The 23692-nt window shown below is 56.8% G+C and overlaps 1 protein-coding gene across 2 annotated transcripts in view; it reads right to left on the reverse strand.

The window, feature by feature from the left end:
* TRIM8 (tripartite motif containing 8) overlaps positions 1-13720 on the reverse strand; it is a 30503-nt gene extending 16783 nt beyond the window's left edge. The window contains exons 1-2 of one of the 2 annotated variants that reach the window (XM_054832200.1): positions 12397-13720; positions 11427-12086 (exon numbers count right to left, since the gene is read on the reverse strand). In XM_054832200.1, the coding sequence (XP_054688175.1) occupies positions 11427-11996 (570 nt within the window). In that variant the 5' untranslated portion in view covers positions 11997-12086; positions 12397-13720. Of the gene's footprint in view, positions 1-11426; positions 12243-12396 lie in introns of both variants that reach the window. The other variant, XM_054832201.1, reaches the window with a different exon arrangement.
* Positions 13721-23692: the final 9972 nt, after the last annotated feature.

The raw sequence follows: 23692 nt of genomic DNA on the forward strand, positions 1-23692 counted from the left end.
GCACTGGGCCACTGACTTCAGAGGAAGACCCCACAGCCAGCAGTGCCCAAGCTTCAACTGTACAGAGCCCAACACTGCATCCCTAGAGGGGTCAAATAAAGATGCCAAAGTCGCGGGCAGCAAGAAGCCATACACCGGCACAGTGCTTTCAGGCAGAGCAGCACAAGCAGGCAAAGCTACACCGAACCACCAGGCTGATGGGGCTGGGGGCAACCACCTCCCCGCAGCATGCAGCCTCTCCCCGAGCATTGCCACCACACGCTCCGGTGTGGCCAGGACCGTATGTCACCCCTTCGGGAGCATGGCACCCCTCTCCTCACCCTCCCTGCTGTGGAGGAAATCGCATCGCCCAGCTGATGTCAGGAGACATCACTTCACACAAAGGCCAGGCTTCCTGGCAGGGAAGGGGAGGAGGGAATTGGGGAGGAAGAGGAGCCCAGGGCAAAGGCAACCGGCACCTCCAGCTCCCCATGTGCGCACACAAGGGGCAGTGGCAGGAGGCGATATGGTACCTTCTCTTTTAACTGCCCTTGTGCTCGGGGAAATATCCTGTTTCCCAGCGCCCTTCACGGGAACCACAGCCTGGCCCTGCCCCACTGAGCTGTGATGGAGCATGCACCCCTTTAAGGATGCACAGAAACAAGGGACTCAAGTTTATTTTAATTTGCTCCCGCAAATAAAAGAAATCCACCTTATTCACTTCAGCCAGACTGCAGCTGCTGCTGACCAGGGGAAGCATACTCCAGCCAAGTGTGGGGGTACAGCCCCCTGCCCAGTGCCCACCTGGGAGAAAAGCCTCCCTCGCAACAAGCTCAAACGCCAGCACCCCCAAAATGGGCACAAGAGCATGGCCTGCCTGACGGTCTCCTGCCCACAGGTGGCTAAAAGCTCATGGCTTTGGTTAAATGATAAAAACAGGTAAACCAAACAAATTCAGGAGAGTCAAGAGTCATCTGCAGCCCTCATTTCCCAAACTCCTCTCCCCAAAGCTGAGCATCTTTACAACACACAGCATATCACGGTACCCACAGCATCGACATGACCTCCTGCTTCAGCCTCTCTTCCCCTCCTCTCTCTCCCATGGCCCCAGCTCATCCCCCAGCTGCGAAAGCAGCTGGCAGCCAGGACCACACTGCATCGCTTTTGTCTTCACCTCAACCACCTCCCAAGGGCAGGAGCACTCTGGACCAGCTGCATGGGGACTGGTGAAGAAGGTCAGGCATAGGGGACCTATGGGATCTGGTTGATGTTGATTGAGGGGGGGGAATCACTGATGTTGCAGGGGGGAGCCTGGGAAGGTGGGTTTTGGATGCAGGCACCGCCAGGGAATAACCGTAAAGGAGCAAGGCCTGCCGCCCTCCTTCAACGTGCTGATTTCTGCTCCTAGGAGGAGGCCTGTCATTGGTTTTTAATCTTACCCGATTACGGGCCAGCCTTTGACATTATTGATCTCAGGCTCCTGAATTGTCATTTATCTTCCAGGTTTGACTTGGCGATCAGAGCCCGACAGCTCAGACCCCAGCCAGCTCCATCCTCCTGGGAAGCCAGGAGAACCACTCTGCTCAACTCCAGTCCTACTGATTTGTGTGAGCTGTATTCAAGGCTCAGTTTCCACCCCCAAATGAGGCAGCTTTCACCAGATGCCCTCTCCCCATGCCAGCACTGCAGACTGGGGTGTAGCTCATGCTCAGGAGCCCAGCAAAGCCTGCAGATGCACCCTATTGCCATGATGCTGCTGCTCAGCAGGGCTCAGCGCATGCTAGAGCAGTCCTGAGGAAGTCCGATGGGAGCCAGACCTGGCATTTAATCTCCCGACTCAAAAATCTACCTCCTCAGGTCTCCGGCAGACCAGCAGTGCTTTATCAAGCCCAGCAGTCCAAGGTGCTTCCAGCTGCTTCCCCCTTTCAGTTTTGTTATCCTCTTTTAAAGAGGATGCGGTGGAGGCACAAAGGTTATGGGATGTGCTGAGAGCTGCATGGGGATTGGGGGGCAGTGCCAGCATGCAGGGTACAACCAGAGAAGCCATTTCTAGCTGTGACCACACTGCCATTTTCTAGAGCTAAGGGACCAACAACAGCAGCTCCTCATCCCCTTGCAAGCTTGCACCCACAGAGAAACCTGGCTGCTAGCTCGGCTCTGTCGTGGCTTCTCCTTACCTGCTGGCTAGCACAGCCGTGCCTCGGGGCCAGCTTGCAATTTCTGCTTGACCTTCAAAACATTAACGTCTGCTCCTTCCGCCAGGCAGAACAAGAGACAGGCTCCACAGATGCAAAGCAGCCGGCAGGGCCAGGATTCAGGATGCTTGGGAACAGCGCTCCGAGGATGGGACATGCCTGGGATCACTGCCCCACGGGTTCCCACTCCCCTGGTTTTCTCCATCTTCCACCCAGGCTAACAGACGCTCCCAGCCTCCACCTTTTGGGAAGCACAATGTTTTCCTCAAATGTCCGTGTCTACAGTCACTGGATGCAGTGTGTGTGCGAATGTTGCCTTCTCGGATGCCTCCTGTCTCTCTCTCCTGCAAAGCATTGGGAAGGAGGAACACTTTCTAAGGAAGGCTCCAGCAGGCAGTTTTAACACATAGAGGAAGGTTTAGCTTTTGCTCTTCACCTCAGTATTGTTTATCAGATTGCTGCAAAAGCACTTTGATAAACAGAGATTAGTACCGTGTTTGTTCATAGATGTTAATGGTAGCCAGAAGCCAACCCTGGGAAGCACCAAGGGAGGAAGTGCCTGGGTAGGGGAGGCTGGCAGGGTCCGTGTTCAGCAAGGTACCAGCAAAGAAAGTCTGAGTCTCCAGGATTGCTTCCCCACAATACCACAGACTTCTCGACTCCCTGGTAGGTCTCCCCACCTCCACTTATCTCAACTTTAGGGTAACACCAACTCCCCTGATTAGATTTTAGGTTAATGCAGAGATTAAACTGACCTTTTTCTCCCCTGTTGTAAGTAAAATGCTACAAAATCCTTGGCTAGAGGACAGGCCATGGTTTTACCTGCCGGGCTCACACCCTCGAGAGATGCATTTGGCGAGGGGTGGTCTTCACACAACACACAAGGCGTTATTTCCAGTCCCCTGCCTGGATGCCCTGTCATGAAGGATGCCAGCAGGCAGAGGCAGGAAAATAACCCCCAAATGTGCTCCCGTTCCCTTATAGGGCCAGATCACGCCCCCATCCCCTACAACCAAACCACCTCTGACCCAAACAGGGCTTGCCGGGCCTCAGCCACCCAGGCAAAACAGTGCAGCTGGCATGAGAGCAGCAGTAATTCCCTGCTGGATCCAGCCACCCCCATCACTAAGGGGCTAGCACAATACCCAAGGGAAGGGGGAGCGTGGACACCCCCCCCCATCCCCAAAGGGCCTGTGAGGGGGACAGAGACCTCACGGCGCATTTATTCCACTCCATCCATTTGAGAGGCACGCTTCAAGGGGCTTTTTGCCGTTGGAGGCGGGTGCACCAGGACAGGAGAACAAAGGGAGGCACCGGCACCCCCAGCCCTTTGTCTGAGCGCAGAGGAGTTCACCTGCAGGGAAAACCAGCTCCCACCGCAGAGCTGGCAGCTCTGCACAGATTCGGATGGGGAGAGGGATGTAGCCCCCCCAGCCCCCGCTAGCAAGAGGATAATGAGGAGAAGGACACGTTCACGTTACCCTCTCTCCCCCTGCCACACACACAAGCCTGTTACAGCACACGCCAACCCCCCGACTTTCCAACAACAACCGCAACCAGCAATAAAAACCATTGCCACAAAAATATCAACCCGCCCCCCCAGCGCGATCGATCTGTGTCTGCGTGTGGCCGAGCACCAAACCCCAGAGCTCAGCTCCACCGACCAGGATCAACTGGGAGGGAAGGGGGTGGGAAACTGGTTTCCAGGGGACAGGGTTTTAAAGCCACACAATAACTGGCTCAACTGAGGGTTTGGATTAAGCTGTTGTACAGCGAGGAAAAACACTGCCTCCATTAGGATATGGGGAATTTTCCTTCCCTTTCTCCAAAGCTCCAGATCTAGGATGAAGCTTCCAGGTCACCCAGGCAGGGAGAGGAGAATGGGGTAATGCCAAGCAAACAGGGGATCCTGCACAGGGAGAGGCGGGTAGAGGGAGGAAAGGGCAGATTAGCCCTCCTCGAGCCCCAAATCATACAGTTGGCTGGTCTGACAACATTTACTCATATTTCAGAGAGAGACAGCCATCCGGAACGTCACTCCCTGCCAACTGCCTCATCTGGAGCCATCCGCAGCTCGGCTCTTCCCAGCCTGCTCTGGAGACAACCCCCCCAGAGCATCCACACAACAAGGAATTGAGAAAGGGCAGGTAGGGGCAGAGAAGAAATAGAGAAATTAAATTGGTTCATGTTCAAGGGTTTTTAGTGGTTTTTTGGGGGGCTTTTTACAGTTCTGGTATATCACCCCAGCAAACAGATGACTGAGTGTGTGTTACATAGACGGCACTGCTGCACAGTGGCAGGGCACTGCTCTGAGCTGGGAACTTTGCTCGTGTTACCATCATAAGGGAATCACTAGACAGAAAAGGGACAACCATGATACCCTGGTGAGAACAGGCCAAAGCTGTCCTTATCAGAAAGGATTTGGGACTGGGAACCTCTTCCCCAAGTTCACCTGGGGGACATATGTAAAGACTCTTGCATGCATCCAGAGTCTCACGCCTGTAAATAACCATCCCTCCCTGGTCCCATATTTGGGACCAGGCATCTCTTCCACCCCTTCCCAAGTATGCCAGCTATAGCTCTCCTGGGTAAAGGAGGGGTGGCTGCCTCTTCAGTCCTTCTTCCATGGAGGAAAGAGAAAGACAAGACATCCCCGGTCCTGCACATTCCACACCTCCCCACTGGTCCCACAGCATCTGCCTCATCTTCTCTACCTGCAAACAGAAGTTCATTGCAGAAAATTGGTTACCACCGCAAGCGAGCTCAGCAGCTCCAACTCCTACGAGCCATCTCCCTTACTCCAACCAAACCAACATCTCCTGAGCCTACAGGCTGCTGATAAATGCAGAAAGCTGACAAAGTCACCAGAACCTAGCCCAGATCCATAGCACTGTATTTTTTATATATATTTTTTTTTTTTAAGAGAAAAAGCCAGGCCAGACCAGATTCTGCCCTGGAGCCTGCGTGGCAAAGCAGAATCCGGCTCCAAGTGTTTATTTATAAATCTGTACATACATGTACATTTGAATTCTGACAGAATTAATTCTGGCATCCAGCTAATTCAAAGCATTCCTCCCCCATCACACTACTGTTGCAGGCCAGCCCAGCACAGAAGCTGATTATAAAATGCTGCACTAGCCAGGCATTTCTGCAAAGGCTTGTGCTATTGAGCATTCAGTCTTCCCTTGCTTGGCTATTTCATTGTTTCGGTGTCGATCCCTCCTCTCTTGCCCTGTGTTTCCTGGTTACTTTTGTCCCTGCTCTGGAAGCACTGCTGCTCTCAGCCCCATTTCAGTGTCAGATTGAAAAAAAAAAACCCACCCTAAAACAATTACATAAAATTAAAGAGAAGAAAGGAAGAAATTACCACCGTGTACCAAGATTTCCAGCAAACAGATAGGTAGCAAGCAAAAAATAGGCCAATATGCTGCAAGGCAAGCTGCAGACAGATCTGGGGATCGAAAACCCGCTGCCTCCCTCCAAAGCACAGCTAAGAAATCCCTGTGTGGTCACACGCTGTCCTCTGGAGCAGAGAGGAGAGAGGTCAGGGCAGCCAGCGCTGTAAGAGCCTCTTTATTCTTGGGCAGTTGCACGAATCTGATCGCTTGTGCCCTTTGTGAGACATGGAAATCTGCCTTCTCCTCCCACCCCCTTCGCCAGCCCCCTCTTCTGCTCCCCCTGCTCAGACGAGGACAGAGGCAACTCCTGGGCTCCAGAGGCAAAGACCAGAGCAGCGGAGAGGCTGTGGACCCCTCTCCAGCAGGACCAGGCTCAGTCGAGCACGCAGGAGAGCTCTAGGACAGTGCTTTGCTGAAGCAAGGGGAGGGGAGGAGAAGGGAAGGACGGTCCTGGGACTCACGCATTCCTCGAAGGGCTCACCCAGACTACCATGTGCGAGGCACGAGGCTGAGGTGGAGGAAAGTCCAGGGTGTCACACTGCAGCTCACATCTTTCCTACTTCTCCCTCTCCATCATGCCTGCAGGCTTGAGGAGAGCTGCACGCTCCACACCTCCATGCCAGTGGCCACATGACGCTTACATAAATATCACGGGTTGGATTTAAACTAAATGAGGGTCTGGGCTAAGTTTATTATGCCCTCATCACCAGCCAAAGCTGGGTTTATACCTGCTGGTTCAGAGAGCAGGCCAGGACACCCCCACCTTAGGGGCTCATTCAAAGTCACCACCGAGGGAGGGGTTCAGGGTGGAAAGCTCTCTTGGCCAGGGCTGTCTGGCCCAAGTGGACAAAGCCATGCCTAGACATCCCCACCGCAAAGCACAGCCAACCCCTCTATACCACAGGGGTATGCCTGGGCTGTCATTTGTTGCTGCTCCTTTTAAAGCAGCTCAAGGTCCTCAGATGAACCTCTCCCTCTTCTCCTTCCACCTCACTCTTCCCACCACCTGTCCACACAGTGTTTTCTCCTGTGGGAAAAGAGCATTCTCCACTGCAGCCACTGTCCTACTCCTTTATGAAAGCTGTCCCCTCCATGCAAGCCTCCTCCCTCCCACCCAAACCCACCAGACTGCCTCCCCGCGTCCTCCATCTCTGCTGTCACTTCTCAGATTGACTCTACACAGAAGACTTGCAGCTGTGGGTCTAAAGCAAGCAATCGCTAGCAACCTGATGGGCTAAGGGTGAGGAAAACACTCCAGCCTAGCAGGAAAGCAGCGGGGAAAAGCCCTTAATCCAAACCCCAGGGAGGCAGGAAACTGTCCCAGTTCAGCCAAAGATCTGGGACTGCCAAAACAGCCACTGCTGCTTGGCCAGCAAACCCAGATGGGTTTGCAGCAGGGTGGCTCTCTAGGGCAGCACAGACTGCTATCAGTTGTACTGAAATCCCCTGGTGCCTCTGACAATACAGTGCAGCAAAGCCTGACAGGTCGATGGTGGTAAGCGGCACAGAACTAGAAAGTAAGGCTAGGTGGGTGCTGGGATTTCTGCGACTGCCCAAGGCCCAAGAAGTCATTACTCATTACGGCAGCTTGACCAACTGACAGCATCCCAGGGCACAATGATCAGTCACATTTAGGAGTCTTGCACTGGACTCCCGAGGCCTCTGGGCAGGAATCAGGGCATAGGCAAAGCCGGGGGAGGGAGAGACTGGGGTTAGACTGACCGGGGAGGAGGAAGGAGCTGGCGGTTCAGCTCTGGGGTGCTGGTGGAGGCTCAGATGGAAGGTGCAGGGAGAACCAGTACATCTCCGGCTTCATAGGGCCTACTGCCAAAGTCCTCTCTGGACCAGGTATGTTCAAAGAGCGCCGTGGGGAATGCCTGCCAGGCATCAGCCCACACCATCTGCAGTCACGAGAGCTAAATTAACACTCCAACACTTGGGCACTTGCACTCACAATGCCTCCAGTGAGCTGCGTGCCGCGCTCCTCATAAACAAGTCATCTGGAAAATAAGTAAGCCTGTAAAAATCCAGCCCATTGCAAGTTACCAAACCTGTTTCAGAGTAAAACAACCTACAGCAGCTCACGCCAGGAGCCCGGCAGTGGAGCCGACCCCAGCCTCCCAGCACTGGGGCTTCCTAGGCCCCAGCAAAACGTCCCCGGCATGGATGGCAGCATGGGGATGTGACATCGGACTTGTTTCCAAACAGTAAGGTGTCTCTGGCATCAGAGCCATCTATCAAAGAAAAGCTGGTGGTATTTTCCCTGTAGAGACCTAGAGCTTTAGAATCGCAGAAGTAATCAGCTGGGGCAGGTAGGAAAAGCACACGGGCCATCTCTGCACTGGGGCTGGTGGCCAACACTGGCCAAGGACCAGTTTCTGATACAGACTTGGGATTCATCTCTTCCTGTGCTCCTACCAAGTGCTCATCTCTCCTCTCTCCCACACTTAAGAAAGCACCTGAGCTGTGCTTATCTGGGGTGCCGCCACGAAAGAAAGCCCATACCCACCAAGGAGCAGATGGACTCAGCAGCCTGATTTCCCAAAAATGTGAGCTAGGTCAGAGAGAAGTCTACCTCCATTCCCTGAGACAAAGCAGGAACAAAGCCTCTACCTAAGCCCTTTTCCACTGGTGGCACCTCCATCTGAGGATAGGGACATCCAAGCTTGCTGGGACATTCCCAAGCAAGCTCAGCTGTACCTGGCCTCAATCAATCACATCCCACACAAATATGGGACAAACAGGGTAACAGGCCGCAAGTCAGTCCTCTTCTTTGGCTGCTGCCTTCTGACCTGTGCTCCAATCCTGGCAATGTATTTTTCTTCTTTTAGGATAAAAAAAAAAAAAAAAAGCAACGTATCAACCTCATGCTGGAACAACTTTCTTTTTCAACCCTGGAAGCAGGATTCCCCATGGCAGGGAGACGGCAGGTTCCCCCATGCAGGCAGGAGGTGCGTGGCTGGGGCAGAAGGGCAAAGATGGAAGAAAAAATGTTTCGTTTTGAGACCTTGACACAAACAAAATGACAAGAAGCAAAAAAAAAAAAGAGGGTGGGTTGTTGGCTTTTTTCTTTTTTCCTCTCCTCTTTAAGCACTACAAAAACAGGAAACAAAGGAGAAAACATCTCACGGGGGGGAAGGGGAGGTAAGCGCTTTATACGCCCACGAAAGAAAGATTAACCACATATTTTATTTACTGTTTGTATTACAGTTGCACCACGGAGTCCAACCAATTCTGAGCCAGGGCTCTGCATGTTTGCGCAGCACCAAACGCCGAGCAGTCCCCTTCCCCCAAACCTACCAAGCGCGCACCTCGGCAGACACCCTCCTCCCTCCTGCAGACACCCGCCTCCAGCCTTTCGCCCAGCACGAGCTCTCTTGCCCCAACTGCCAGCTGACAAAGCGCTGGTGCTGTCCCCAAGGAGTTCTGAGCCCCTTTTCCCCTTCAAATCAGACTGTAATAGGGGGCAAGATGCCCTCCAAGATGGGTCAGCAGCAGAGCCAGAGTAATAAATACTAAAAAAGGTGGGTTTACAGGGAGGGTGTTTGCAGGCTTTCGTCCCTCTTCTGGGCCACCCCCGCCACACCGAGCTGATGTCGCACCCACACATACTCGCAAGTTCCCCGCACCAAGGACAGGGCTCAGACTCCAAACTTTGACTCATTTCTCAATTAACAGCTTCCCAAATGCAAGCCACGCATGGAACAAACCTCTCACGACGGGGCCTCCCCCGGACCTCCCAAGCCCGGCATTACTCATCCACCCCCCAGCCCTCCTTCTCTGGGATGCTCAAAGAGCGGCTCACCGCCGTGGGGTGAGCAAGCAGCCAGGAATCCCGGGCCTGGCTCCCACAGGCGGGAAGCCGTCACTGACTGAGCACACGCACCCTAATTCGGGAGCCGAGGTGGCTGCCTTCCTTGCCGGATGGCAAGGGGTCGCTTTCAGCCAGAGACCTGCCCAAGGCCACACAACGAGGGCCAGCAACCTGCCAGGTGTTTTTCCTGGGGGCTCTTCCCTACTCCAGCCGCTTCACGGAGGAACTGCTTCAACTGCAGAGGGGATCCTTTGGGCACATCATCCCCCAGCTTCGGGCTGTCCTCCATTGCCCCAGCCTCTGAGAACCCAACCGAGCCATGTGCCCAGCGGGAAGAGACAAGCTTATCATCGCAGAGAAAGGAAATTAAGATAACGCGGCAATGGAGGTACCAAGGGATTTGGCCAAGGTCACAAAATAAGTCTGTGGCTCTACAACACAGCTGTCTGACACGTTCGGTATCTGGCCACACATCCTAAAATTTCACGCCAGGGCCAAAATCCAGCCTAGCTGGTGGCAGCTTTCCGCCGGGTCATTAACAGCGTGCATCCGCAAGGAGCAGCAAACATCCAGCCATAACAACGGCAGCAACAACAAAAAAAACCCCACGCAACAAGAGCGGGAATAGATGAGATCAAAGCATCCTGGAAAAGGACCTGGAAAAATAGTTTTGGTCCCTGGCTAAGACTCCCGGGAAATGCACACGCGAGCCCTGTCCCAGCCCCATGCAGCCCTCCTGGGGTGGCTCCCCACCCTGGCACAGGGAGACCAAAATGACTCCCTATAAATAGAAGCAGAAAAGCACTTCTCCAAAAGCCTGGCTGGGTCTTTCCCCTTCCAGTGCGTGTGGCGGAGCTGCTGGCACCTCCGCGGAGGTCTCTGGTTTTCCCCCAAAAAACCTGGAGAGGAAAATAACCTTTCTGTGAGCTCAGGCTGGCTCCTCTCTGCACAGAGCCGCCCCCCCTCCCAGGCCTGGCCATCCAATTGGAAAGTAATTATACTGCAATTTTTATTTATGACTTTTTTTTTATTGCTAAATGGTGACTCATTTTGGCAACATTAAAATACACAGGAAATCATCCCCATTTTACAGTAATCACCATTCAATTCATTGTTAAATATTTATTCGGTGGACAAGCGCCGGGCCTCTTTCGAAGGGTCGGAGGGGCGGCCTAGGAAGGGGGGTAAGGTGGTGGTGGGGTCACGGCAGGGCTGCCTGCAGAGCTGTTAAATGCCCACCACGAACTTTGGGCTGGGGAACCAGGGGTGAAAGCTCCCGCCAGATGGTCTGGCCATGAGCAAAACACAGACTCGCTTTCCCTCAAATCCAGTGCTATGCCTCATGCTGCTTTAGGGGGTGGGGGGGGCAGCCCTGTGCCCCCTAATAAAAACCCCATTATTTGGCCAAACCCCAAGCATGAATGCTCGCCAGATAGAAGCCGTGGGTCTCTGACATGAAGCTCTCCCAGTGCCAGGGGGAAGGGGATGGCGACCGCTGGCCCCGGCGGGAGGCAGAGGGAAGAGCCGGCAGTTTGACATTCACAGGCCTTACAATGGACGGGGTCCGCATCTGCGGCCGCTTTGTTCCCCCGGCTAGTCTGATTTCGGGGTGACTTCACCTCGGACGCAGGCAGTTCCTCTGCCTTCCCCTAAACGGCTGTGCACCCCAGCAGGAACTGGGGAGACAGCCCCTCCGAACCCCCCTGGCCCAAGACCTCAACCCTTCCCTGCGCAGCCCAGACCCAAGCAGCTGCAGGTCCTACAGCTGAACGACTCCAAAGGCCTCCTCTATGGACCCCCTTCCCTGGGGAGCCCCCCCAGCACCCACAGACTCTGTCATGGCTCAGCTGGGGCGGCCACCTAACATGTCCGCCACAGGGGGACCAGGTGGAGGAGGAGCACCACTGGGGTGGATTTTGTGTAGGCCCTACACAAACACAGGCCTTTGGGGAACAAACACAGCAGGGGAAGAGAGCAGCCAGGAAGACCGGCAACCCCCCAAGCTGGACAAACCCACGTCTCCACGAAGGTCCAACTTACCCTGATCTCATTGCGGCGGATCTCCACATCGCAGACCGAATGTCCCTGGTGGGCCCCGCTGTAGTAGCAGCAGAACTGGCAGACGGCCACCTGCTCGGCCTCGCAGTGGTACAGGCGGTAAGCGTTGTGCTGGGGGCAGCTCCAGGCCCGCACGTCGTCTGCCTCCACCAAGAGATGGCCCCGGGCCGTGGAGGGTTGCTGCAGGTGGGTCTGGACGTGGGACTGGCAACACGGGGCCTCGCACCTCAAACAGATCTTCTGGGCCGGCAGCGGCGGGCCTCGGCGGCAAAAGACGCAGTGCAAGACGGAGGGGGGCTTCTCCAGGTTAAGGGAGTTGAACTTCTCCACGATGTTGGTGAGCTTCAGGTTCTTCTCCAGGTTGGGCTTCTGGTTGTAGGCCTGGTTGCACTCTGGGCACCGCACCAAGCCCGACTCCTTGGCCCACGCCTCCCCAATGCAGCCCCGGCAGAAGTTGTGCTTGCAGGGCAGCTGGACTGGCTCCACGAAGACATGCAGGCAAATGGGGCAGATGAGCTCCTCTTCGAAGCAGTTCTTCCAATTCTCAGCCATCTCTGCCGGCAGCCTCTGGCGACGTTTCCCCCCCCCACCCGCTTCGGTCGCTCAGTGCGGTCTAGGGGCGGACGCCGGGGTCTGTCCTCCCTGCAAAGGGAAGCCTGGGGGTGAACGGCTGGGCTCCCTTCCCCGCAGCACGCGCGATAAATAATAAACCACAGCAGATTTTTAAAATCGGGGATAAAAAGACCCACAGAGCAGCACTCTAGGAATCTCCAGTGAGAAAACGCAACGTCCTTGTCGCTTCATTAAAAAAAAAAAAACAACACAAAAACAAAAAACAAACGACACAGTTAAAAAAACCCAACATGGTATTGTAGGATTTACAGCCCAAAGTCTTAACCACCCCTAAAAGCCATTTGTTTCTTTTTACCCCAGAAGGTGAATCGAAACTTACCAAAGGTTGAAAAAAATCCATACAAAATCCAGCAGCAGAGTCCAAGTTCCATATAAAGCTCCTAAATTTAGCGCTCCGGATCGGATTTTTCTTTTCTTAGGTTTGCAACTGACATTCAATATTTTAAAGGGACTTTTGTCCCCCACCAACCTGGCTAACAGCTGAGAGCACGGACTCGCTCAGGGGTTTTTTCTCCCCTGTATTTCTCCTCCCTCTCCCCCTGATGGGAGTTGGGAATCAGAGTCTTTTAAAGGAAATAGATCAAAGGGTTAAGATCCAAAATGGGAAAAGGAGGAAGGTTAAAAAAAAAATAATAATAGCGATGATGACGATGCCGAAAAAACGAATTCTCTCCGCAGCCCCCGAGATTTGCTTCTAAACCGGGCGAGGAGCAAAGAAAAAAAACGGAGTAAAAAAAAAAAAGACAAGACAGGAAAAAGAAAAGAAAAAAAAAAAACCAAACACCACCCTCTCGCCCGCTTCGAAGATTGCGAGGTCTTGAATGGGAGAGCTCGGTCATTCAGAGCAAACCCCAGCCCAGCGCAGCCCTCCCAGCCTCCTCCAACGCTCCCGGAGAGGGATGGGAGAGAGGATGGGCTTTGCCAAGGGGGGATCTAAACCCCGAATCAACCTGCTCCGACTTCCCACCGGCGCTGGGGGAAAAAAAGGCGTCCGGGGGTGGGCAGGATCCGACCTAGCCCGGTCTCATGGCCGGCCGGGGGGACGCAGTCCCCCGACAGTAACAATGCGGTGGAGCTGGGGGTCCCGGGGCAGAGGGACGGGTGTCCGAGCCGCCCGCGGAGCGCCTTCCCCCGGCGCGGCTTCCCCGGTCCGGCCCCGCCGGGAAAGGGCGAGGCGGCGGCGGGCAGCCGGGAGGAGTCGGCCGAAGCGTGCGGTTCCGGGAGAGCCGAGTCAGCCCTCAGCCATTTTGAGCTGCCCTGCTGGAGAACGGAGACCGGAGGCGCATTAAAAATAAAATAATTAAAAAAAATAAAAAGGTATTAAAAAATTAAATAAAGTCACCGGAACAAAACCACTCCCGCTGCCTCCCCCGCCCGCACGGCGGGGCTCTGCGGAGGGGCTGCGGCTGCGGGGCCGCGGGGCGAGTCAAGCCGGAGCCCGAGCCGAGCCGTCCCGTCCCGGCGGGGCCGCTCAGCACAGCCCCCCGCGCCTGCCCCCGCTGCCGCCGCCTCCAGCCATCTTGGGCTCGCCCTGGGCGCCGACCGACCGCCCGCCAGAGCCCCACGCCCCGGCCTTCCTCCTGCCGCCCCCGGGGAGGCGGCCGCGGCCCGGGGAAGACGAGGAGCGGGTGCGGGGGGGAGGGGGGGCGCGGATCCCCGCAACGGATCTCTTCGGGGAGGACCGGGGGGGGGAGGGGGGGGCGGCGCCTCGGAGGCGGCCGAGCTCAGCGCCGGCGCTGGGGGCCGGGGCGACGGCGGCGGGGGGCGGGCGGGGCGGCCATGGGGGCGGCGGCCGCGGGGGAGATATCGACCGGGGAGGAGGGAGGGCGGGCGCGCCCCGCCCCGGCGCGCAGAGGGGCCGCCCCGCTCGGGAGCCGGTCGGGGTGAGGCGGGGGGAGCGGAGCGGAGCCGCCGGAGCCGGTAGATCCCGCCGGGCGCTGCCGCTGCCGCCTCGGAGCTGCGCGGGGCCAGGCTGCGCTGCGCTGCGGCGGGACCAGCCCCGCCCCGCCCGCGGGACCGCCCACCGCGCGTCACGAGAAACCGCCCCCCGCCCCGCCCAGAAACAGCACCGCCTTAAAGCGGACACGGCAGGCGGTGGGGCCCACCGCGGTGCTCGGCGCTGCGCTGTCCCTGCGGCTGGAGCCCAGGCTTGTCCCCAGCTGGGATGTCCCTGCTGGCCACTCCATCAGCGGCAGGGCCACCCTGCCTGGCCACCAGCATCCCTACGCAGCCAGAAGCCAGGGTTGCTCAGGGTGCTGGTCCATAAAAAGGGGCTGATTGCCCTGGAACCAGCTCACATCTGGGCCACAGCTGGGCCTGGGTACCGTAAATGCCCTCTGGAGCCTCCTACACCCTCTCAGCTCCCCCCTGGATGGGCTGTTACTTTGCACAGACCATTTCAGGTGCATTTCCTCCCTGTGCAGAGCAACAGCCGTTTGTCCCTTGGGGTCTTTGCGAAACCAGCAGCCCCAGCACCTCTTGCCCGAGCCCAGGGCACAGAGGTGTCTCTGCTAACAGCTCTCCCACCAAATGTTTCCACAGCTGTTTCGCTGGACACTGTATATCCAACCCCTGCCAAATGTGCCAGGCCACTGGGAATAAAGCATGTTGCTGGTGTAAATCCATTTCCCACTGGCGAGGGGGTCACAAATGGCTTCAAACCAGAGTATTTAGACCAAAAAGTGCTTAGGGTGCACAGTCAGGTTTATGGTGGAGTGACAAGGGGGCAAAGGCTTAGATGGTGGCTTGGCGATCTGGTCCCAGTCTTGCCCCTGGGTGATGCTCACTGATGGCAATTTGCCTCCAGGAGGGATTTAGCCCCAACTGCAGTCTCAAAGCCACAGACCAGACCGGCCAGAGACACCACCCAGTAGTGTCTACTACAGCACCCTATAGCCCCAGTGCCATGGGCCACCTGGGGCAGCCGGCTGCCTGCTAGAGGGATGAGCATCCTGCAGCACACCCGAGGTGGGGGTGATCCGTGTCTTTCCACACTTTCCTTTACAGGAACCCCCTGTGCACAGGTGAGATCCCCCTTCCCATTTCCCTGCCTCCACCTTTCCCCTCTCACTTCATGCTTTGACAGGACATGGGGGAAACCTTTACCTGCTGTCTGTGTTATGCCCAGCACACCCCAGTCCCAAAGTGCTGCCCCAGGGCAAATAATAACGAATAATAACAGTGTTGTACCCCAGCACATCCCACAGTGCTGATGGGGCTGCAACGGGGCTGCACAGACACAATCTACAGTCGGTGTGCCATGCTCAGGCTGGCTTGGGGTGCCTTGCTCACCTCTCATTTCTGGGTGAGGCTCCCACAGCCTCTTTGCCACAATAAAATCTATTTCTGGGTTCAGCCGGCTGATCCCTGCCTGCATGGGAAAGCCCACAGCAGGGGCACCCCGGGACTGGGGCTCACCCTGTATCACCCCTCGGCCGCCCCGCTCCATCCCCGCACACCCAGCCTACAGCTCCTGGGGCTCGAGCACTGATTCCTGCAAAGGGAGCAGTTTGCCATGTAATTCCTCTGCCAGGCCTCAGAGCCCACGGGCTGTACATCTCCTCTGGGGTTTTACAAGCCGTCCAGCAGCCAGGGCCGGTGGGAGCTGGGCAGGACAGAGCAGGATGTCTCAGAGCCGCTGCTGGCTGGCCGAGCCCACGTGGAGGCAAACCTCTCCTCGAAAAGTCAGCGCAAAACTATTCGTGACTCTCACTTTATAAACACAGGCAATACCAGGCAGCCCCTGCTGACAGCCACCGTCCCCACCCCAGGCAGGGCACAGCTCTCCTGCAGAGGCTGCTCGGAGCCCCCCCGTGCCCTCTGCTGTGGGTGAGCTGGGGAAGCCGGCTGGTATTTAGCAGGATTTCAAAGTGGAAGGTGGATGGGATGGGGCTGAGCCAAGCTGAAAGATGTGTCCTGCTCTCAGCTGAGAATCCTGCTGCCCCAGGACTGGCACTGGCCCTGCTGTCATCACACCCATGTCCGGATGATGCCATCTCCCTGCCCAGCTTGGAGAAAACCCCTTAGCAAGGAAAGCCCCAAAGCCAGGCTGGGCATACAACCCCTCCATAGCCAGCAGGAGTTGGCGGGGGGGGCTATAGGTGGGTAACCCCCTGCGCACACAGCTCCCAACCACCCTCCTGCCAGTGCTGGGTGGCCAATGGACAGCAGAAGGAGAAAGCTGCAGAAAGCCTGCCCACGCTTTGGGCTCCTCTCTACCAGGATTCGGTCCTGTGTGGGTGTCCCAGCCCACACCAAGGGGTCACAGAGGTGGTTTTTAGCCAAGTCCTAATGCGCATCCCTCAACCCCCCCACCTCGGTTTTCCCAGCCACCGCTGGGCCATCGTTCCCCTTTACCAGTGGTCTCACTTCTGCAGCCCTTAGCCCTGCCCTGGAGAGACCACGGCCCCCACCAGCCTCCTGGTAAAGTATCAGCGTCTCTGCTGAGGCCCCAGTTAGCACTGACTGGGCCCACAAAGGGCCAGCAGAGCATCACCCCACACCCTGCAGAGCCAGGATGCTCAGGCACTTGTCACCAGGGTCTGGCATTGAAGTGGCATTGCCTGGTACAGAGGGACCTTGTCCCCAGGGAGCAGGGTTGTGCTGGCTGGTCTGCAGAGCCGAGGTGCCTTCATCACTGTGGGCAGAGGACGAGCGGGGCCGTGCCTGGCAGCTCGTGTCAAAGACCTGCCTCTGCTTTTCCAGGCAGACTTCAGCAATGTTTGACCAGCCTGCAGACGTACAAAAATTCTGTTTGCTATTTAGGGCTGTGGACCCTACTGAGCTGATTGGAGGGGGAAGGTGTTTGCACAGATATACAGAGCGGTGGGTAAAGTGACAGGTTCTCTCTCTGCCATCACCGCATCCTCGGAATGCTGCTGTGGGCTCCAACACCCAGCCCTGCACCTTCCGCAGAAGCCTTCGGCCCTCCAAAAGTAATACAAAGCGACGTGCTTCTTGGGCCGTTTATAACTCAACCAACCAGAGAGAAGCCATCACCGCCCTTCTGCCCCCCTTCCGTGTAAGCCTGGTGAGGTGGCTTAGAGCGATAGAGAAAGCTCCCCCACCCTGCTCCCAGTGATTAACGCGTTGAAGGCTTTTGCTGAAGTTTTAAGACTGGGTTTAAGGATTTAAGGAACTTGCAGGGCGGCAATACCCTGGTTTGCAGCACTAAATCCGTCTGCTTGTGGCCGTCCCCTGTTCCCGGCTGGGGTGGAGGAGGAGGGAAACAACCCCACAGAGGAGGCACGACACAGAGGTCCCCACGGCCGGTCACCCCGTGGGCTGGGACAGGACACACCGCCGACATGTACTGCTTGTGCCCAGCCATCCCATGATGTCACACTCATCCATCTCACACTGTCACCTGCCTGCTGCTGCATCCTCACAGCCCGGTACCTGCCAGGGGAAGATGCACATGGGGTGCATGCACGTGCACGGAGCATCTGCAGGGGAAACCTCCTGTCCTCTGATTAATAAAAGGGGACCAGGAGCTGGGTGTGCAGCCTGCTCCCTGCAGCACACAAAGCAGGTCCCCTGTCCCAAGCACCCTGGCGTGTTGGGATCCAGCAACACCCACATCCGACACTGGCAGCCGGGAGTGGGGCCGGGACAGCACGCTGGATGCAGGGATGGTGATGCCCATGTCGGCCCCTCAGGAGAGCTTTGTCCTGGTGCATTAGATGCACAACTGAATCTCCTCTCAGGGCAAAAATGCTGGGCTTTCTCCCTTCCTCCTCTAGCCTAAAGCATGGGGCAAAGCAAACATTGAGGGCTGGCCAAGGGGGACTGCATGGGGGGTGGTGGGGGGGAAGGGCAGGGGGGGCTCCGCTTTGGCCCAGGGCAAATCCAGGGTGGAACGACCCAATCTGAGGTTGAAGAGCCAAGTCCGTGGTTGCAGAGCCAGCTGTGGGACAGGGGTGATGCTCTGAGGATTGCTGCCGTGGCCGGCGTCGGGGTGCTGATGGGTACCCGTGAGCCGCGGGTCTGGAGTGCGAGGAGCTGGGAGGAAGGCGGGAGGAAGGCCGGTGCAGTTCCCTGCCTGGTGGGTTTCTTTCTATGCAAATGCCTGGGAGCAGCTGCCCTGCCGGCATGACTCATTTCCTGCTCTTGTGTCACATTCTGGTCAGGCCAGTTTGGCAAAGGCTTTCTTCTCTCCCTCCCTGGCTTCTCCTCCTTCTCTCCCCCACTGCTGAGGGCTGGGATGTGCATTTGCTCAGCCCCTGGCAGGATGAGGCAGGATTTTCAGGAAACTGCGTCAAAGCCACAAAACCTCCATATATATATATTAAAACAAAACCCAAACCCAACCAAACAAAAAACCCAGCACAATTTTCTTTTTTTCTTTTTTTTTTTTTTTGAGCATGAGGGAGACTGGCAGCCAGATGGGCTCCTCCGCTCTTCCCCCCGCTGGGGTGGCTGCTTCCCCCCGAGACGGGATGGGACCCGGCAGAAGAGCTGTAAAAGTTTGCTGGGCAGCAGAGGGGGGAAAAAAAAAGCAGCTCCATCTAATTTTACCCTCTGCTGCCAGTTGGAGAGGTGCTGTCAGAGCTGCCAGTGGGAAGCCTTTAGGAGGGGATGGATGGTGTGAGCATCCGAGGGAGCCGCCAGCCCTGGGGTTCGACTGGTGTTTCTTATTCCTCGGCAGCACTCTGGTGCAGCCTCAACACTGCACCCTGAATAATGTACTGGCCGCGGTTAAAAGTAACTCGTTCGTCTTAACAGGGTTGGGAAGAGATGCTAGCAAACGCTGGCAGACCCCAGCATGGTGGGTCTGTGCAGGGGTCCCGTGTCTCCCACCGCAGGTCGGGGCAGGGGAAGGTGGTGCCAGGACCAAGTTACTCCGGCTGCTCCTACGGCCACGTCCAGGCTGGCGCTGTCCTAAGCCCAGGCTGTGCCCCAGGTACTAAAGTCACTTTTGGGGGCATTTCCCGCCTGGTCTGTGTTGTAACTGTGAGACTGGGATTTACAGCCTCCCGGGCAGCAGTGCGATCTCTCCTGACCCAGGGCTCTTGCTTCACCGTGCCTCTGTCCCCCAGGCACAGGGTCTGTGAGGTACATGTCCCACGCGTGCACCTCTTGGAGAGAGCAGCATCCCTCCGGCTACTGGTGGCCCCGTTTCTCCTTCTGCACCAGCCCTTTCCCGGGTGCATCAAGCTCTGGCACAGCCTCCCACACTGTGGCTGGGCATCTCCCTGGGGGAAAGCCGGAGCTCCTCAGCGCTGCCAGCCCCGTGACCAGCTTGGAGTCACAAAGCTGAGATCTGATCGTGGGAGACTGGGGGTGAGAGTGGGGTGCAATCCCACCACCTCCCTTCCCATCTGCACTTGGGTTCAGCCGCTGTCCCACCAGAAGGCTGCTGCGGTCCCTGCCCAAGCCGAGGTGTAACCTTTGCAATCTTCACTCTGGAGCAATTTCTCAGCCTTCCTCTTCCTCTTCTGCGTGCTCTCTGCAATTAAAGCCAGCTGCAGCCAAATGACCAAGTGACACACACATGCTAAAAAGCGCCCCGCCAGGCAGCTACTGAGCTGTCCTTTGAAGGGCAGAGCATCCTCCACCACCATGCCCTGTGTGACCCCCAAACCCACAGTCCCCGAGTCCAGCGGTGCTGCTGAGCCCCGGCTCGGTGCAGCCAGGGGAAACTGAGGCAGGGCAAGGGCAGGGACTTGCCCCAGAGTCGCAGGCTGTGCACCTCCCGCTGCCGGGGCTCTCCTTCCTCTCTGAAAGCCTAAAGGTCTGTTTGCCCGTGACAAAGGGAAGAGCATGAGGGTATCTGTGTAAATTAGGTCAGGAAGCATTGCTAATAAACTGTCACTCCTGGTTGTGTAATGGGAGCAATTATGGGTTTAGGTCTTGTTAAGACACCAGGAAGGAAAACAGGGTCTGTCTGGGGGTAGGAGGAATATGATGGCAAACAAAAAGGAGGGTCCTGTTGACAGAAGGATGAAGCTGCCTTTGCAACGGAGGCGTTTCCATCCCATCCCAGTGCGTTGGCAGCCTGGGGCTTGGATTGACTCCCAGGTGCAGGGGAATGCAGGGGGATGCAGGGGGATGCAGGGAGCAGGTTCCCAGCTCTCCTTGTACTCTGCTCCTTCCCCTGGGCACCCCAGGGCACCAGGGACTCGGGGCAGATGGTTTTAACCCCTCTGAAATCCCAGAGGCACCCCACTCAGCTCAGCACTTGGTGCCCACTGTCCCCACACAGCCCTTCCTTGGGGTCCGATGGGGACCCATGGGTGGTGGGGCTGGTGCTGGGCTGTGCCAGGAAAGCCTGGGAGAAGCATCTGAGCTGTGTCCGCCTGTGCAACCACTGGCTGCCCTGCTCTCCCCAGGGAGCTGCCAGGCTTCCCGTGCTGCCCACTGCCCTGTGCAGCCCACTGCCCTGCCGGGCAGCAAACACCTCTCTGCCCATCCCTCCCGAACCCACCGAGTGGGTCCCTCCCGGGGGCTCTGGAGGGATGCTCAGGCGCTGGCAGAAGTCACCCAGAGCCCAGCCAAAAGAAACCCAGGGCTCCCCATAAACAAAACCCTGGGGCACTGCCAAACCTGGGGTGGGGGCAGCCGTGCCCCCTCCTTGGGTGCCAGGAGAGCAAAAGGCTCCAGTGTGAATCCAGCCCATGCACCCCAGAAAGGAGGGGCCGGGGCACCCGGCGGCCAGGGTTAGCCTTTAACAACCCAAAACATGGCATGGAGGGAGAGGAAATTCTTGAGGCATCTACTAACATAAAAAGAGTCATACTTTATGTTCGGTCCCACTTATGGCTTATAAATGATTACTGCACCTTTTAATAAATGGTTAATCAAGTGTTAGAGTCCAAACAAGTTGATGGGTTGCTTATTACCACGGTTTATAACCTTTTATGAATGCCTTCTGTTGATGTACTTATAAACATCCATACCACGTACTTCTCGTGTCTTGACATGTTGGTCACATCTGTTCGAAGTTTATTAACTCTTGAGCTGCTTGCTAACGGCAGACCGGGAGGGATCCTGTTATTTATCTGTATTAATCCGAGCGGCTCAGAAAGCATACTTGGGCGGGAGGCGCTGGCCGAGGGGTGACGTGGACATCCCCCTTTGTCTGAAAAAGGTTGGAAGCAAGCAGGATGCATCCTCATCAGAAATAAGTCAGCAGCAGGGTGTTGCTCACATGGGTGCGGGTTGGTTTTTTTTTTTTGTCGTCACCAGGACAAACAAGCGAAGGAAGTTGGTGGTAGATTCTTCGTCTCTTGAAGTCATCAAGCCGAGACAAGACGTCGTCCTGGACCGCTCGCTTGAATCAAAAGCACAAGTTATTGGGCTCAACGTGAGAGGAATTGGGTGAAATTCTCTGGCTGGCAAACACAGGAGGTCAAACAGGATGATTTAATGGGCTCATCTGGCCTGGAAATCCACGGAAACATCCTTGGCTGTCGCTGTTCATGCGCAGCTGAAGCCCCCCTCGCATCATGTTGCAAATAATGAAATAAAACTCTCAATAAGCTGAATAATCAGAAAACAATTTTCCAATAAAAGCATCCCCCAAAATCTCCTTTTAAGGCAAGGACTGGGATTCCCACCGCCGAGCGTGTTCCCGACGCCTCGCGTTATTGTTCAGCTGCCTGTACCGGGGCCGGGCAGGCTGCCACGCCGCCCCGCACCCCCAGGGACGCTCCATGCCGTGTGGCCCCGCCAGCCCCCCCCGCTTCTGAGCCCTTTTTGCCTTTATTTTTCCCCTTTTGCTGGATGCTTTAGATAATTTTCCTGTTCAAAAAGCAAGCGGGGAGTATAAGGTGCCATGGTTCTGTGTTTGCTCCAGTGTTTTTAACAGCCAGAGAAGGGATTTGTGCATTAAGCCGATAGGGACGGTCCCAGCCCGGGTGGGAAGCTGAGTCTCTGGTTGCCTTGGCCTTGGCCACCCCTGGAGTTTTTTTAATATCTAGCTGTGCCTTTCCCTTTGCTCCCCGGCCCCTCCGGGTCCCCCATCTCCCACAGCAGCAGCGGGGGCATCTCCAGCACAGGGCAGCCTCACTCGCTGCCCTCCCACGGGTTGTTTGTGGCTGGACTGTGGAAAGTCAGAGGAAATGTGAATGGTGGGAAAGAGCATCAAAAATACTTTTCCCCCTGGAAAAACAAAACCAAACCTGAACTACGCTTTTTTTGGAAAGCTGCTGCAGCAATGGCTGCTGCATGAAACGCACCTGCAGCCAACATATCCCTGCAGCAGGACCGGCCATGTGTGGTCCTCAGCACCTGTGCTTTGGTGCCATCGCAGACCCCCCCTCCCCCCTTTCCCAGGCTGGGAGAGCAGCTGCCGGAGAGTGAGATGGGGAAGAAAAAGCCCTTTGCCCAAACTCTTCTCGCTGCAAGCACACCTGCCCCGTGGAGAGGAAAACGAGATGCAGCAGATGTCGGTCACGCTCCTTCCCACAGAGCCACAGGCTTCGGGTGCACCAGAGCGGGTCCCCCACTCTCCTGGGCTGCTGCACCCCAGGGTGCGGGCACTGCCGACTGCCCGCCCCACTGTGGGCACAGAGCCTGCACTGAGGCTGCGCCAGCCATGCTGCCACGGCCTGTCTAGTCCGCTGCTTCAATCAGCGCGAGCGATGAGGTGCCAGGGCAAGAGAGGGACATTTTTTTCTCAAATGCAAACTCTACCCGACAGCAGGAACAGTTGCTCTGGGAGCTATTTGGAGAAACTGGAGCTTTTGGGTATGCTGGGGGCTCCTAGACAGGGAGCTGGGGCACACGTGGGGCTTCCCTATGGCACCTCTCCCACCCCTGCCAGGTCCCGGTGTCCCACACCGGACGGTGAGGCTGTGGCTTGCAGCGGGGTGAGGATGCTTGCCAGCTCCCCACCGTCCCTGAGGCTCAGCTGTGGGGCAGGGGGTGTTTGTCCCACGACGAGGGGAGGCAGCAGGACCGGCCCAGCCTGGCTGCTTCAGGCCCCTCTCCGGTTACGGCTTGGCCACGGGGCCCCGCAGGAGCGCGGGGTGTTAATGTGTCAGGTCCTGCGCGCCGGGGCGTGCTGGGAGGCTTTCCTCTGCACCGAGGTGCTGCTGTGGCCGGCTGTGCCACGAATGCTGGCTGGGCGAAACAGCAAGTAGGAGAGAAACGAGGCAAAAAGAGGGGGAAAAGAAAAATCCAGAGGGACCTGGGTGCGCTCATCCCTCACGAGCCCACATTTCTGGGTGCTGTGTGACACATCCCTGTGGTACAGGTGAGCTAAAGCATGGAGAATCCCTCCATCCCATGGCTGCACCATCCCACCATGGGCTGGGGGATATGCCATGGGAAGGGACATACTGCGGGGGTGATGCTATGGGAGGGGGTTTGGGGGTCAGGACCGTGCCAGGTACCCAAGGCAGCAGAGCCAGCAGCCATATTGGCTCTGCCCTGGGTGGGCAGGGAGCACAGCGGGACCACCTTCCCGTGGGGGCTGCCCCCTCATCCCTCCCTGTGGGGACCCTTCTCCCATCCCACCCTGTCTCCCCCTCCCGTGCCACAGGTGCACCCTCCTCCCCGATGAGGTTCCCAGGTGCCGCAGTTCACTTTTCAGATGGGAAATGAGCCCTGGCCCTCCCTCCGCGCTCAAAAAAAAAAAATCAAGAGAGAAGAGAAATAAACAAACAAATCCC

The sequence above is a fragment of the Grus americana genome, chromosome 7 (assembly GCF_028858705.1).
Source record: "Grus americana isolate bGruAme1 chromosome 7, bGruAme1.mat, whole genome shotgun sequence".
Taxonomy (NCBI): Eukaryota; Metazoa; Chordata; class Aves; order Gruiformes; family Gruidae; genus Grus; species Grus americana.